General features: G+C 42.9%; 1 protein-coding gene across 2 annotated transcripts; it reads left to right on the forward strand.

Annotated features, from left to right (window-relative positions):
• The first annotated feature begins 1,550 nt into the window (after nt 1-1,550).
• mgp (matrix Gla protein) lies at nt 1,551-13,741 on the forward strand. 2 transcript variants are annotated; one of them, XM_055223495.1, is made up of 5 exons: nt 1,551-1,643; nt 9,993-10,069; nt 11,027-11,056; nt 11,174-11,279; nt 12,987-13,741. In XM_055223495.1, exons 2-5 carry the CDS (start codon nt 10,009-10,011, stop codon nt 13,141-13,143), a joined length of 354 nt encoding a protein of 117 aa, XP_055079470.1. In that variant the 5' UTR covers nt 1,551-1,643; nt 9,993-10,008; the 3' UTR covers nt 13,144-13,741. The 2 variants fall into 2 exon arrangements, with proteins under 2 accessions (XP_055079470.1, XP_033827460.1); XM_033971569.2 differs by lacking the exon at nt 1,551-1,643 and adding an exon at nt 8,176-8,241 and having other exon boundaries at nt 12,987-13,739.
• Nucleotides 13,742-16,755: the final 3,014 nt, after the last annotated feature.

The raw sequence follows: 16,755 nt of genomic DNA on the forward strand, positions 1-16,755 counted from the left end.
TTTTGACAGTTTACCTTTGAGTTTTGACATGTTTTTAGATGTAAAAAGCTGCAGATGTTCTTGATTTGATGTGACTGTTAAAGTTCAAGTCTGAGTCCATTTTTACCTCTAGATTTCTGTCCTGAGTTGAAGGTTTTAGAGAGAGAGACTGGAGGTGACGCTGACACTTTCTCTATGTTTCTATGACTTGAGTCTTGTCTGAGTTTATCTGGAGAAAGCTGTTTTTCCTCCACACACTGATCTGTTGATGCAGTGAATCCACTGGTCCATATTCACCTGCTGCAGTGAGACATAGATCTGACTTGTCTGCAGAGTTGTGGTAAGACACATTGTTGCTGTGTATTAACTGGACTAACAGCAGCATGTAGAGACTGAACAACAGGGGTCCCAGGATTGACCCCTGGGGCACCCCACAGGTCAGGGACACCTTATCCGAGACACACTTTCCAATTTCAACAAAGTACTCGCTGTTTTTCTAGAAGTAGTCGCTATAACTATTATATAAAAGGTTTACTTCAGTTTGAATCTAGTAAAATAAGAACTGATGTGACAAAGATGAGTCTGAGGAATCAAACTTTGGGTTGAGCTCAGAGATGAGTTTAAGTTAATTAAAACTCTGTCTAAATTTTAAAAAAACACTTCATACTTGTACGTTACTGTAGGTTTATGTGAGTCAAGACGTCTGTGTTTGAGATTTTGATTAAAGAAAATGGATTTTGTTTTGTGTTTTGTGGATTTGTCAGTTTTACATAAAGACGCAGCTTCAGCTCAATCCTTTTTTTGTTGTAATTAATGAAGAAAATGTTTAGTTTTGTCGTACAGAAGCTCATCTCTGGTCTGAACGAGCGAAGAAACAACTTATAAACCATTAAATATTGAACCGGTTGCTAATGCTCTTAACCAAGGAACTTATTTTTCTCATCATCAGCTCCTCTCCACCTCATTTTATTACATTTTCCATTTTAATTTCCCATTTTCCGTCCATTTTTTGCTCTGAAACATAAACTGCCTCCTCTGAAATGATCACGCAGTCACACTCCACTAAAAAAAACACTTCACGTTAAATCTAAACTCTAATGTTTTTATGGAGGGTCCTTCACCTGCTCGTCTCTGTAGATGGTATTTCTCTGTCTGGAATTTTCCATGTTTATTGACCGGTGCTTTTGTTTCTAAAGAATATACCTTGAGAAACATGGAGTCTTAAGTGAGCGGTGTTGCTTCTCCGGAGATCAGACCCGTAATTTGTCCTGGTGCATCATCTGTCATCAGGGGAAGAAGAAGAAAAAGAAGTTGCAGAGTTTGCACCTGTAACGTTTGTTTACAAAATGATCCTGAGTCTTGTTTACAAATGTGATGGATTTATGTCGTCGCCCAAACTTCACCACTTAAACTCATTCATGTGGTTTGGAGAAACGTGGACTCGTCTGATGACACGGCCCGGCTCCCGGCTCTGCGTCCCGGCTCTGCGGCTGATTGCAGGCTGCACAGGAGATTAGAGGATCTGACCTGTGCTTGGGTCAGTCCGAGTGTGGACCTGCCTCTGGAGAAGTGCCCGGCTGAAGATGAGCTGTTAAATCAACAGCGTCGCTCGCAGCTGGAAAGACGAGTGGAACCGTTTCTTCGAGGTCTGCAGCGGCCGCACAGTGAGACTTTTCAAATATTATGATTCTAGACCAGTGTTTGTCAATGATTTATGATTTAACTGTGTGACTTTGAGTAACTGGAGCAGAAAGTGTCAGATTAGAGCTGCATCTAGTGATTATTTTAGTACTTTGTTAGTGATGATGTGTTTATTTTTCACTTTAAACATTTACTGTGAAAGTCTCTTGAATATTTACTTGATTATTACACAGTGTAATAGTTTATTCTCTTTTAAACATTTTTATTTACATTTTATTTAACTAGACCAAAGTCTGCTCCACCTCTTTACTCCAGCTCTTTACTCCATCTCTTTACTCCACCTCTTCACTCCACCTCTCCACATTCAAACTCAGTGAATACAATTAATTCTTTGAATCAGGACTAATCTGTACAAACTGTAAACACTTTAATGACGGCTTCCACTTAAACGTCTCTATTTGTGGCCGTGGTGTATATTATATTCCATTATGGACGTTGAGTGTATAATCAAACATAAATGGACTCAGTGTTTAGGTCTTTACATTCTGAGAGGAAGACGTCCAATTTAATAGAAAGTGACATTTCACTACAGTTTCCCAGAAAAGACATATGGACATATGTCTTTTCTGGGCCATATGGGCATATGGACATATGGACATGTGGACATAAGGACATGTGGACATGTGGACATGTGGACATATGCTCTGAGCACATCCAGAGATGCTTCATTTCTGCCGTTTGGTGGAACCTGCCTCTCAATGGACCAAGAACATAAACATCTCGACACTGAATCACGAGCAGCTCTGGAGGAAGATCTGCTGTTTGTTTTACCCAGAATTCAACTGGATATAGTGTTTTATGTGAATATGAAAACAGCACAAACATCTTATTTAAGACAAGACACTCAGTCACAGACACGAGGTAAAAGACATTACATAAAAGACATTAGATAAAAGACATTACATAAAAGACATTACATAAAAGACACTAGATAAAAGACATTACATAAAAGACACTAGATAAAAGACATTACATAAAAGACATTACATAAAAGACACGAGTTAAACGTCTTACTCTCTTGACATAAAACCCAGATTTCTGATTTCATTGATTGATCTTGAATCTATTTGTTTATATCATTTAAACTGACTTTTTTCTTACACTGTGACATAAAGATGAACAAATTAGCACCAACAGAAATCACATTTTCAATCTTGTACTAAACTTTTTGTTTTGTTTTTACATAAGACTTTGTTGGTTTAATTACTCAAATCCTCAATAAGACCCATAATTCTCTCAGTAAAATCTAGAGTCTCTGATTTCACTCGGCCAATGCAGGAGACAATAATGTGTCGTGTTCATTGTATTTAAAGGCTCTTCGTTATTGTGACCCGGTGATTTATTGAAGTGCAGCTGGACAATTATTTTAGAAACAAAAAGAGAAAAATCAGAGACGATGAAGAGCAAAGAGCTGAGTGTGACTCTTCTCCAGCCCCGTGTGCGATAAACTCTTTGAACACTTTCATTATGTCATTTTTTCATTTCATTTTTTACCCTGTGTTTTTGATGCTCTGGTCTAAGGGGAGTTCTGTCCTGAAAATGCAGAGTTTTTACTCCTCTTTTTGATACAACACTTATTATAAAGAAGATTTTTGTTTTTCTTTATCTTGGAATCTACAGAATGACATCGCTCTGCAAAATCCATAAATCCACACACAGGAAATCTGACAGTCACATGACAGAATTCACACGATCGGACAAAGAGATCATAAACCTGGAAGAGAGAAGGAGGGAAGGAGAGGAGGAGGAGGAGAGGGAGGAGAGGGAGAGAGGGAGGAGGAGGAGAGAGGGAGGAGGAGGAGAGAGGGAGGAGGAGGAGAGAGGGAGGAGGAGGAGAGAGGGATCGGACAAATACACCACAAACCTGGAAGAGAGAAGGAGGGAAGGAGAGGAGGAGAGGGAGGAGGAGGAGAGGGAGGAGGAGGAGAGGGAGGAGGAGGAGAGAGGGATTGGACAAATACACCACAAACCTGGAAGAGAGAAGGAGGGAGGGAGAGGAGGAGGAGAGGGAGGAGGAGGAGAGGGAGGAGGAGGACAAGGAGGAGGAGAGAGGGATCGGACAAATACACCACAAACCTGGAAGAGAGAAGGAGAGAGCGAGAGAGGGAGCGAGAGAGAGGGAGAGAGGAGGAGGAGAGGGAGAGAGAGGGAGGAGAGGGAGAGAGGAGGAGAGAGAGCCATCACAAATCTGTGAGGAAAGAGAGAAAGAGGGAGGGAGGAGGAGGAGAGGGAGGAGGAGGAGAGAGGGATAGGACAAATACACCACAAACCTGGAAGAGAGAAGGAGGGAGGGAGAGGAGGAGAGGGAGAGAGGAGGAGAGGGAGGAGGAGAGAGGGATCGGACAAATAGATCATAAACCTGGAAGAGAGAAGGAGAGAGGGAGAGGAGGAGAGGGAGGAGGAGGAGAGAGGGTTCGGACAAATAGATCATAAACCTGGAAGAGAGAAGGAGAGAGGGAGAGGAGGAGAGGGAGGAGGAGGAGAGAGGGATCGGACAAATACACCACAAACCTGGAAGAGAGAAGGAGAGAGCGAGAGAGGGAGCGAGAGAGAGGGAGAGAGGAGGAGGAGAGGGAGAGAGAGGGAGGAGAGGGAGAGAGGAGGAGAGAGAGCCATCACAAATCTGTGAGGAAAGAGAGAAAGAGGGAGGGAGGAGGAGGAGAGGGAGGAGGAGGAGAGGGAGGAGGAGGAGAGAGGGATAGGACAAATACACCACAAACCTGGAAGAGAGAAGGAGGGAGGGAGAGGAGGAGAGGGAGAGAGGAGGAGAGGGAGGAGGAGAGAGGGATCAGACAAATAGATCATAAACCTGGAAGAGAGAAGGAGAGAGGGAGAGGAGGAGAGGGAGGAGGAGGAGAGAGGGATCGGACAAATAGATCATAAACCTGGAAGAGAGAAGGAGAGAGGGAGAGGAGGAGAGGGAGGAGGAGGAGAGAGGGATCGGACAAATACACCACAAACCTGGAAGAGAGAAGGAGAGAGGGAGTGAGAGAGAGGGACGAGGAGAGGGAGAGAGGAGGAGGAGAGGGAGAGAGAGGGAGGAGGAGAGGGAGAGAGGAGGAGAGGGAGAGAGGAGGAGAGAGAGCCATCACAAATCTGTGAGGAAAGAGAAAGAGGGAGGGAGAAGGAGGAGAGGGAGGAAAGAGAGGAGGAGGGAGGGAGGAGGAGAGAGAGAGCCGGCACAAACCTGGGAGGAAAGAGAAAAGGAGAGTGGGAGAAAGAGAGAGAAGGAGGAGAGGAAGGAGGAAGAGAGAGCCATCACAAACATGGGAGGAAAGAGAGAGACAGAGGGAGGAGGAGAGGAAGGGGGAGGGAGAGGACAGTAGAGGACAGTAGAGGGGGTGTCCTGAGTCATGTCTGTCCTGCTCCACAAACATCCTCTGATCTGACTCACTTTAACCTTTAGGACTGAATCAAAAACAGACGAGTTGAAGGGAAACACTTTACCTTTGGTCACTTTTTGTGGGAGTAGTGAGTGAGTTTTGGTCAGTCCTTTTAAACCCGGTGGACGGCCTGAGGTTCACCTGTTCGGCCACAGAGCCGCACGGCGGATGTCCAGACACAGTCCTACATTATGTCCTGTTTGTCCAGATGTTTGTGGACACGGCGTCTGTAATTAGCTCCATGGCCCTGGCCTCACCTTTGCCTTTTCTCATTAAGGACGTTTGTGTCATTTTGTCTCTATATTTAGCCTGTTCAGTGTTTGTACACAGCAGCTGTGCCGCGCGGTGGAGTACGGCTCGTTAGCGCAGCACTGGGTTTCAGCGCATCAACAACTAAAGAGACACACTGGAACTTTTTTATTGAGTTTAACTATGAGACTATAACATCGTTCTAACTGTCCCAAAATGAGGATGACGACCAACAGGTGCAGCGGTTAAAGACGCATCTACTCGTCTCCAGTGGAGGTGTAGTGCTTTCTCTGAAGTGTTCCACAGTATGGCATTAAACTTCTCTATCTCCATGGAGATAAGCTCACATTGGAGTGCATGTGTTTCAAGGTTATTTCTGAGCAGTGAAAACACATGATAGTAAGTTTAATGTCGTACTGTGGAATATTCTAGGCGAAGCATCTCTATAGAGACAAGCTGGTAGAAAAAATACATAGTACAGCTTTAACCTTGTTTTATCAGCTCGTTTCTGTCCACAGCTGTTGTGTTTATATTAGTCTGGACGGCACAGTCGCTCAGAGCTGCCCACACACGTCCTGTGTGTGAGAGTGAAACTCACCCCATTATATCTAAACCTGCGGAGGAGTGCACGGAGGAGTGCACGGCAGAGTGCACGGCCTTGTGCATGCCCATGTGCACGGCCTCGTACACGGCCTCTGACCTCATGCAGTCTCTGGCCCCTGGCCTTGTGCACGGTCTCTGGCCTCGTGCACGGTCTCTGGCCTCGTGCACGGTCTCTGGCCTCGTGCACGGTCTCTGGCCTCGTGCACAGTCTCTGGCCTCGTGCACACTCTCTGGTCTTGTGCACACTCTCTGGCCTCATGCACAGCCTTGTGCACACTCTGGCCTCGCGCACACTCTCTGGCCTCGCGCACACTCTCTGGCCTCGTGCACACTCTCTGGCCTCGTGCACAGTCTCTGGCCTCGTGCACACTCTCTGGCCTCGTGCACACTCTCTGGCCTTGTGCACAGTCTCTGGCCTCGTGCACAGTCTCGTGCACACTCTCTGGCCTCGTGCACACTCTCTGGCCTCGTGCACACTCTCTGGCCTCGTGCACACTCTCTGGCCTCTGGCCTCAGAGACCTCGTCCTGGCCTCACTCTCACGTTCATTTCTCATGGGGGGACATTCGGTCACTCGGGGCCAAACAGAGCGACTTGGTCAAATTGGTCATTTAAGGACATTTTGGTGGAGTTGGTGACAAAGTGGAGGGGGTGGTCCAGATCTGGCACAGGTTTAAATCTGAGCCAGTCTGTCTGTAGATTGTCTAACGCTCCACACTGCTGCTCTTATAAAGACTCTGCTTTGTGCCAAACACATCTCCATATTTGGGAAACGTCTCGTCCAGGTCAAACTGTGTCTGCTTTTATGTGCTGGTCCTTGGGTGTTGTTTTTGTTGTGCTCACAACCTGGAAAGTAAAAAATCTAAATGTTTGCAGTCTTCTCACTTCAATGATTTTCCACTATTGGTGCTGTTTTGGTTTGTAGGTGGCCCCTGAGGTAAACTCAACATGTGAAAGTTAAATAGGTTTGTTAGTGTGTTTAATATTCAGAAAGACAAAGGCTGCTCCATTTTTAGTGTCACTGTGGAACATAACAGGCCACAGATAAAATAAGACTGAAGTACAGGTCTCTAACCTTTTTCCCCTTGAGCTGCCAAAATGAAAATGCTACAGTTTTTCATTTTAGTGACTGTAAAAGTCACATTGAGCCTCAGATGAAGCACAGACAGATGTTTATAAAACATAAAACAATATCCATTTATTAATACACAGAGACAACAAAATGATACATTTATAAAGGTAAAGCACATTTAATTCATCACATTTGATTTGATTTCTGAATGGCCAGGGGTAATGCAGAAAAATGATGAGTTTCCTGGAAGGAGGCGGAGATCTGCTGAGCCACAGGTCAGAGACGCCTGGACTCAGGTCTGGGTGTATTTTTGTATCAGCAGCAGTGTCAGGTCTGGAGAGGCTGTTATCTCTGTGTGTTTTATTATCACAGTGAGCACTAATCACCAAACCAGGACTAAAACGTTCAGAAACACTAGTGTCCCAAAGAATCCCTCCACCTCAGGGTCTGTAGAATCATCCTGGTGTGAGGGCTTCGTGGTGGTGGTTGTTTTTGTTGTTGTTTTTGTTGTTGTTTTTGTTTTTGTTGTTGTTGGCTCCAGACCTGGACTTTACCTTTAAACGTCTCGTCTTCTGCTTCACCCATGTTTTGTGAGAAGCTGTTGATTTGTGTGTCTTCTCTATTACCGTTTGTTTATTTCTTGACTAGACTCTTCGTTGGCTCAGTCTGTAGAGTTCTGGCATTACATCATCTCTGAATATGACAAGTTTACATTTTTCAGCTCTTGAAAACAATACCTGCTTTGTTCCTGCGGAGGAGGAGCCAAAGCTGAGTCCAGGAACCAAAGCATCTGAAGCTCGTGTCTGAAGCTCGTGTCTGAAGCTCGTGTCTGAAGCTCGTGTCTGAAGCTCGTGTCTGAAGCTCGTGTCTGAAGCTCGTGTCTGAAGCCCGTGCCATGCTTTGTAAACACAGTGCATACTATCATGGGGCTGTTACAGATGAGCTCGTGCCAAACGCCTTCACTTATTTATTTTTTTATATAAAAGTGGTGGGAGTTTTGGAGACACTGAGCTAATACTCTGGTCCCATTGACTGGTGGAAAGAGGGATGAGCGGAGGAGAGGAGGGGATGAGGAGAGGAGGAGGGGAGGAGGGGAGGAGGGGGGAGCTGTTGGGTGTAATGACGGGGTGGGGGGTGGTGGTGGTGGTGGAGGTGGGGGCGGAGGTGTGTATAAAAGCATTGCTGTGGGGAATTAGCAGATATTCCTGTGGAAAAACGCACTCCAAGTATTTTCAAGACGGCATAAAGTTTTACGGTGAGTGAGAAACTTTTGAAACTCTGTGTTAACTCTGATGGTCATAGTTATGGTGATGGGATTAAACATAGAAGAGTAGAAGTGGTGTTTAGTTGTAATAGGGGAAGTAAAAGAGGCAATAATAATCTAAGTATTATTGTGTATTTTTTGGGTTGTTACATTTTGGTTTTATTATTTTTGATAGAAGTTCATGCAATAGGCCAGTGGTTTTGGTAACATCTTAGACTTTCTACCTTTGCCTGTTTTTTTTTTAAAGGTGCATTTGCCTCTTGAGTAAATCTGTGGTGTTAAACGTCGGTTCTTGAGTAAATCTGTGGTGTTAAACTTCGGTTCTTGAGTAAATCTGTGGTGTTAAATGTCGGTTCTTGGAGTTGTCTGCAGAGTGGATGCTTTTTCCAGTGAGCTGAGCACTTTTGCACTTTCTTCTCCCCTCCCGCTAAGATTTAAACATTGTATAAAACTTTACAGACACTTCCGTCAGCACATCCCACTCCTCCTGCTGCAGATTTGGAGTTTTGGGGCCCGCTGCGTCGGGGAGTGTTGCTGCGACTGATGCCAGACTTTGCCTCGGGCTCGTGTGTCGTCTGGTTTATGAAAGGTTCTATTGACAGTGAAGGAGAAGAGTGCGTGAAACAGAAGCAGGTCCAAATCCTACAAACACAAGATGTGGGGTTTCGACACGAGCCAGTGCATCGTGTGTGTGTGTGTGGGGGGGTGTGTGTGTGCGTGTGTGTGTGTGTGTGTGTGTGTGTGCGTGGGTGTGTGTGTGTGTGTGTGTGTGTGTCAGGGCGTGTTTAAACAGGTGCACTTCACATTAGCACAGATTAGGTCCAGTGCTGCACCTCTGCATACACAACACCTGCAGGATTACGCCGTGTTTAGAATGAACGCACAATCTGAGCGCAGCAGCTGAGGACGGCGTTTGGAGAGTCTCAGTCCGGTCACGTGCAGTCAAGTCACTTAAAGCTGCACTATGTAACTTTTCTCATGCCACATCTTGCATTTATTCATTTGCAGATGTTTCGTTGCTCAGAAATATCTTGGAAAACGTGAATCTTACTGTGAGCAGGGTCTGCAGTTTGTCCTGGTGACTTCTCTATCTTCACGATAAGTTTAATGCCATACTGCGGGACATTCCAGGGTAATTAAAAGCATCTCCACGAAGACAGACGGCCTTTAAGTTGATTAGAAACACACACAGACACAGACACAGACGGCCTGGGAATAACGGCTCAGGTTCGACGGGAGGTTTTCGGTCGGTGAGTCGTGCGTTTTTTTCTCCATGATTCAGTCACAAAATGGAGTCTTTTGTTGTTCGAGTTTGAAGCCGTTTTGAAGTGTTTGCTTGTGTTAATTACAGGTTTAGTAATCGTTTTGGCAGATGTCATTTATGGCGTCGGTGAAATGTCGTTTGGATCGTGTTTAAACTGTTTTCTTGGACTTCTTTTACCTTGTGCGTGTTATCTTAACGTTACCCGCTGTATACTTTTCTTTATCTATTTTTACGTTAAGAAAACCCTCGTCTCTGCTGCAGCCACATCCAAAGCGTCAACTCTGTGCACAGTATTCTATATCTCCTCATGTATTTAGACCTGACATGTCCAAACCACACTCACATATAGACTCTGGAGCCAAACGTCCAGTCTGCGTCTGCGGTGGAGTTGTGCTTTAATCCGGGGCCAGTTCCCCCTCCTCTCCGCTCTTCTGACCGGTGCACACACTGGACTCACCCCTCCGCTCTCTCTCTGCAGGATAAATAACACCAAGATGACCAGGCTCCTCCAGCTGCTGGCTCTGCTCGCAGCCGCCTCTCTGTGCCTCTGCTACGGTAACTCCCCTCCACGGCCTGCACATGTCGCAATCACATCGGAATTTCAATATCCTGCTCATATTTATTGTGCTTATTTAGACTGAGATGCATAAATATTGTGCCGATACTGGTCCAAGTAAATATTAACTCAGCTGATATTATGTTTGGACATATAAAGTGACGTAATAAGATGATTTACTGGCTGTAATTGGCCCAGAAACTCTCAGAATGTTTAAACTTTTACTTATAAAAAGCTGTTGAGCAGTTACATGAATCTGCTCTGGTGTTGGCAGATGATTATTTATTTTTTTTAGTCAAGTGTTGATGATCTGCAGTTAAACAAGTGACATTTTGAAGACATTTTTCTCTTTTTTAAACCTCACACCTCCACTTGTTTACCCCGAGATCCCGTTTTGATGGGCATATACAAAAAAGCCAAAAAGATAAAAAATAAATACAGAATAAGGATTTTTAAAAAAAATTAAAAAAATAATATTTATAAATAAATAAAAATAAAATAATAAAAAAATAAAAATAATACATAAAATAATAAAAAAATAAAAATAATACATAAATAACAAAATAATAATAATAATAATAATAATAATAATAATAATAATAATAATAATAATAATAATAATAATAATACAAAATCATGCCTTAGAGAAGTAGGGATTATATATAAAAAAATAATTAAAAGTAAAATAATAAAAAATATCTGCAGATACTCAAAGCTATAGCAAAAATCTGTATCAGAAGTGAAAAATCTGGATTGGTGCATCTCTATTTTCAATCTCTACAATCTCTAATGTTCTGAAACTCCGGGGATTGTTGTGTTATTTCAGTTCTTATTTCAGTTTTTTTGGAGTTTACCTGCTCCACTCTGAACAGAATCACAGATAAATATAAAAAAGCATCACAAATCTGTCTGTGCTGTATATTTGTCGTGTTTCTAATCTACTTTTTTCCCCACAGATTCTCAGGAAAGCTCCGAGTCCGTTGAAGGTGATTAAACGTTTCATTTATGGAAAAACATGCATGCTGCTAATTACACGGTGCATCCTGTTGTTTCATTACGACGCCGGGTTATTGTGTTAAGTTCGGTTTAATAAATTGTTCCAGATTTATTCGTGGCTCCCAGCCGGGCCAACTCGTTCATCGCTCCTCAGAGGGGGACCCTGCACAACCCGTCCCGAGGCAGCGCGTTCAACTACTACAACATGATGAGGTAAAAATGGCTGCTCTGAGTATGACACAAGGCACCGCAGGAAATAGCTCTCACCACAAGCAGCGCTGACGACTTCACTGTAATTACGCCGCTGTTTGGAGCCGCGGGCCGGAGTGAAGCAACGATGCAAAGTGTCTGACAAAAGAGGAAAATGTACCAACGAGCTGCACCCCACCGGCAGAACCATAACGTTAGAAGTAACAGCCGTAGCTCTCATTTTTCTACTTTATTTTGACGTTTTAATCCGGTTAGAGTCCAGGGAGATGATAAATGTTTATGTTTACATCCACGGCAAACATGTGATCATCATCCGGAGCTTTTAGAGAAACAATAATCTGGATCGTGCAGGTTTTAGAAGGACAATTACGCGTAAAACGATAATGAAAGATAAAATGTCAAAGGCAATAGGCAAAATCTGCTTTTTTTTACGTTATTCTCTCTGTTTTTGTCTGTAAAACCCCTCACCACACACTTTATACACTTTTCTCACACAGGCGTTAACATTTTCTCACATTTCTCTCTCGTTTAAACTCTCAAAGTTCAAACCTTCGTAGGCGTCTTTGTCGGTGCAGAACGTTTCATCGACATTGTGGGTTTTGTCGGGGAGAAAACAAACGTACAGCACTTCAGAGTCACACTGAGATCCAACGTTTATGTAAATTTGTAAATCTACAGTTTAACAGCCAATCAGGACGCACGACACAATGCACGTTTATACAGTGTAAAAAAAACATGTAAAATTGTGCAAAAAAAAAACAACTGCAAAACATTGAGATATATGGAGGGAAAACTGTAAATAAATGATCTTTTCAAGGGACAAACTTGACATTAGTGAAAAGTGGAGCCTCAGCCAAAAAAAAACAGATTGTACCAAAAATCAAAACAAAATCTCAGTTTGAACGACAAAGACGACGTTATTTTAGGTGATAGATTGTCTTCTGTAAACACAAGCAAAAGAAATCTGCATTTTTTTGTCTTTTTAATCAAAACTAATCCTGTAGTTGTGACTGAAGTTTTATTTTAGACTAAACACGACACAAAATGAATGAGATTCTTGTGTTAGTTTAGTTTTATATTTCAGACTTCTCGGAAAAGTTAATGCTGATGGATGTGTTGAATATTTGCACTTTGGACTTCATCCTGATTTGAAAAACACATCTCAAATCTCATGTTTTTACAAAATTGCGCAATAAATTGGAAATACTACTGTTGCATAATGTTTGTACACCTGATTTTACAGAACCACAAACTGCAAAAACCACAAAAATCTCTCCAGTTTACTCTTAACTGAGGTTTGAAACTGACTGGGGGCTGCCAAAAAATATCAAAAATCTGATGCTAATCGAGACTAAAACTAGTATCGAAACTAGATACTCATTTGAGGAGGTATTTATACTGAAAAAGTCACATTCACACGACAGAAATGAACCTTTTTTTGAACATCTTTAAGTAGAAAAAGTGTAAGTGGAGCGTCACCTGGAGTACACACATATAAAACCACATGGGAATATAAAAAGTACTATTATTTAATGTTGAAAATGGCGTCGTATTGTCAAAAAGAAAGAGTTTTTTTTATTATAATCGTGGTATCGAGTTGAGTATCGTGTTGAGTATCGAGTTGAGTATCGAGTCTAATCCTGCACATCTGAGTTTGAGCTTTCTCCATCGTGACGAGACTAAACTGTGACTGTTCTGCGTCTGATCCAGGATAAAGTCTCCAGCCGAGCGCCGCGCTGAGACCTGCGAGGACTACACCCCCTGCCGCTTCTACGCCTATCGCTATGGTTACCAGCAGGCCTACCAGCGCTTCTTCAGCTCCCAGGCCCAGACGCCTCAGAGAACAGCCTTCGCCCGCAGATACTAAACACTCACAGCTCCTTTTTCTCTCTTTTTTTCCTGTTTTTTAATTCTGTCTAACATTTACCGAGACACCCGTCATTATGCACCTGTAGAACCCACAGTGTAGCTTTACATAATCCCACTTCATCCACTCCTGCCCCTGTATTTAAGAGCTTTAAACACAAGTCTGTACACATGTGTTTGCTTCTAAATGTGTTTAGTAAAATGACATGACTGATAACTCTCCGTGGCGTCTGTTTGGATTGTATCAATGTGTCAAAACGCTGTTATTTCTTTACCTGACGCAGAAACAGTTTAACACACAAATAAAGATGAGTTTTAACGTGTTTTTAAAGAGTTTATTATCTGTTTTTAGGACGCAGAGAGAGGACAGCAGAGTCAGTTTGTCAGCGGTGCTTGTTTACTTTTCTTTACTGCGTCCACAATTACAGCTGTGCTCAGGTCCGGACAATAACGAGTCTGGACGCACAAATTACAGTCCACACGAAGCAGATGAGTGTAACTTTAGACGCACACGCTGATACGGGGCTTATATTCACTTTATTTATAGAGAAATATTTAAAATCATATTATATTTAGTCATTCTGTCGTTCTCACTCTTTAATCTTTCATCTCAAAGTAAATATTGTAACTTCAGTTTGTCGTTATTTTCATTAAAAATATAAAAATACAGTGTTTGGTTTTAAAGGTTCACTGTGGAGCTTTTCTACTGGAGGTTTGCAGGTGGTGGCACTTTTGTAAACTTTGAAATTGGGGACACAAAACCATCATCACCCCGAGTTTGAATTTGAGCTTAGACCAGACATGGGCAAACTACGGCCCGGGGGCCACACACGGCCCGCTGGGTTTATTAATCCGGCCCGACGAACGAGACAAAATTATATTAAAATAGGTAAAGGTAAACCTGTAATGCCAATGTTTCCCCAAAAGATGGCGCACTTCAGCTACATCAGCCTTGTCCGTGTGTGTTACTCTTTCTCTTATTAGCGATTCTGCAAAAATGAGTTTATCAAAGAAAAGAAAAGTGGAGAGTGAACGTCGAGTGTTTAATACAGAGCGGACAACTAAATATATTTACACTGAAGTCTGATCAAAGGCTGTGTGTCTGATATGACAAGAAAGAGACAATATCAGACGTCACTTTGCTACGAAACACGCTAACTATGCTAACAAACAGTCAACGCAGGAACGGGCGGCTACGGCTCAGAGGTTGGCAGCCAATTTACTGACTCAGCAACATTTTTTTCACCGACAAACAGCGATTCGAAGACAAGTTTCATATTCCTGCTTTGCTTCATGTTCCAGGACAAATCACTAATGTCAAATAAACATATATCTATCCTGGCCCCGCCCCTTTGTCACATTTTAGACGCACTGGGGCCCAAGTGTCAAAAAGTGTGTCCCCCTCTGGTCCAGACCCTCGATCGCTGCTGCTCCTGTCGATCTTTGCAATTTTATAAAGAACTTGTCAACATTTTTCTCTGTCTTTGTTAAATTCAGAAAAAAGATGTAACTTAAACATTTGAAGAACATTTCACTCTTAAAGTTACAGACACACACCGTTATTTTAATAGTTCCCTGACGCACACAAAATATGGCTTTGACCAAAATTAGCATCTTAATTATTTCCGCGCGGCTACACGGCCAATCAAATGCATTAAAGTCTCCTGCTTTATGCTAATTAGCTTCACTGCACAATTACAATTACCCCAAATCCTTTAAATCCTCCCGATGCCGCACGGTTCTGTAGGAAATCGCTGTGGTTTGTAATAAAAGTCCAAACCACAGATTAAAACTAATGCCGCCCGTCTGTTTGGGGCAGATTACGTGTTTCACTTCTGCCCCCGTTGACCCGTGTCAGAGGATTGTACTGTTCAAGTCTGCCCCTCTACAGGCGGAGCAAAGAACTGCACCCAAGAGCCTGAGGAAACAGTTTGTATTTTATATTTTACTGCATCAGGAGTAGACTATAACTGTTCTAAACTTTTATCTGATCCTAACACAGTCTTCATTTTTTAAAGTATTTACCTTTTTAAACATCACATCAAAATAAAAGCATCAGTTTGGGACATTCTTCCACATACAAAGCACATACTGGGCTCTTTTTATGTGCATTTTCCTCTGAACAAATGTGCCAGTGTGGGTGTATGTTACCGGACGCTTTGACCAATCACACGGCCACGCTCCACAGCGATGCCCACGTCTATAAAGTTACACCGAAGCAGAACACAGTATATATATGTCAGAAAGTACACGCAGTATTTTAAAGTACAAGCCTGACGACTTGAGGAACCATGAAGACTGTGGTCATCGTGTTTCTGGGCTGTTTGGGGCTCGTCCATCTCGCCTCAGGTCAGTGTGGGATCATATTTAGAAAAAATAATTCATATTTCATAATAAACTATAGTTAAACCCATGTACAATCTGAAAAAACTGATATTTACACCATAATTCTTCAACATATTGGTATTTTTTTCTGAACAGGGGCCTCAGTCGACCGACCTGTGATGGACCGACCTGAGCGAGATCAACACGGTAAGTCACAGTCGACTTTTGTCTTTTAATTAAGTTCTATTTCTTTGAGTCTTTGGGTCTTTGGAGGTTCTGTTTGCTGTTGTATAAACTGGTATTTATTTAAAGTATTTGTTCCTGTATTTCCACTGATGAATGTCTAAATGCAACACTTGATAAAAACACTTGCATAATCGTATTTGTCTGACACGGGTTTATTGTTCATGTTGCACAGGCTCTTATGTCATCAGGTGTGTGTCAGGTGTGTGTCAGGTGTGTGTCAGGTGTGTGTCAGGTGTGTGTCAGGTGTGTGTCAGGTGTGTGTCAGGTGTGTGTTGTGCATTCGTCTGTGTTAAGCCTCAGTCTGGTGCAGTGGCTCTAAAAAAATGTGTTTGTTTTAATGTTTGTTTGTGTTTTTCTGTGCTGTTTCTGCTTTATCTCAACATCACAACTGCACATGTTTATACTTCCATCTTAAACTTTAAAGAAATCTGCACGCATCTGTGTTTAAACGGCCGTGAGATTGTGTTTAACGTGTTTGTTTTGTCTCTGCAGATGTGTCGGTGGAGCCGGAGCGAGCCGCCTCTGTGGTGAGGCAGAGGAGAGCCCTGTCGCAGTTTCAGCTGGAGAGGTAAACGTAAACCCGCCTCGCCACATTCCTCACCCGCAGACAACGATGACAACGAGCTGTAAATCTGCACGTTTATAATAAAATCACTTTGGTTTAAATGTGTGTGTTTGTCCTCAGCCTGAGAGAAGTGTGTGAGGCCGACCTGGGCTGTGAGCACATGATGGACACGAGCGGGATCATCGCCGCCTACACCGCCTACTACGGACCCATCCCCTATCAGCATTAGACCCTCACACTCAGGTCATGTGCTCGACCTGAAGGACTAGAGCGGGATTAAAACTGTCTGTGAGGTACAATTTATAGAACAAAAAGGAAAATGTCACAGCAAAGTATGTGCAGCGAAATAAAAACAACATTTAAAGTGTTTTACAGACGCACTTTTCATTTTTGTTTAACCAACTTCTCTCAGGATGGTAACAAAACCTTTAAAATGATATTAGTAAGTGCAGGTTGATTCAGGGTGGATACATTGAT

This window comes from Periophthalmus magnuspinnatus, chromosome 8, assembly GCF_009829125.3.
Source record: "Periophthalmus magnuspinnatus isolate fPerMag1 chromosome 8, fPerMag1.2.pri, whole genome shotgun sequence".
Lineage (NCBI taxonomy): Eukaryota > Metazoa > Chordata > Actinopteri > Gobiiformes > Gobiidae > Periophthalmus > Periophthalmus magnuspinnatus.

Excerpts from the sequence above, each read along its gene's own strand:
- mgp (XM_055223495.1), top strand. The coding sequence starts at position 10,009 with ATGACCAGGCTCCTCCAGCTGCTGGCTCTGCTCGCAGCCGCCTCTCTG. Across the intron at positions 10,070-11,026 it reads CTCTCTGTGCCTCTGCTACG|ATTCTCAGGAAAGCTCCGAG; the intron begins GTAACTCCCCTC and ends TTTTCCCCACAG. Across the intron at positions 11,057-11,173 it reads AAGCTCCGAGTCCGTTGAAG|ATTTATTCGTGGCTCCCAGC; the intron begins GTGATTAAACGT and ends AAATTGTTCCAG.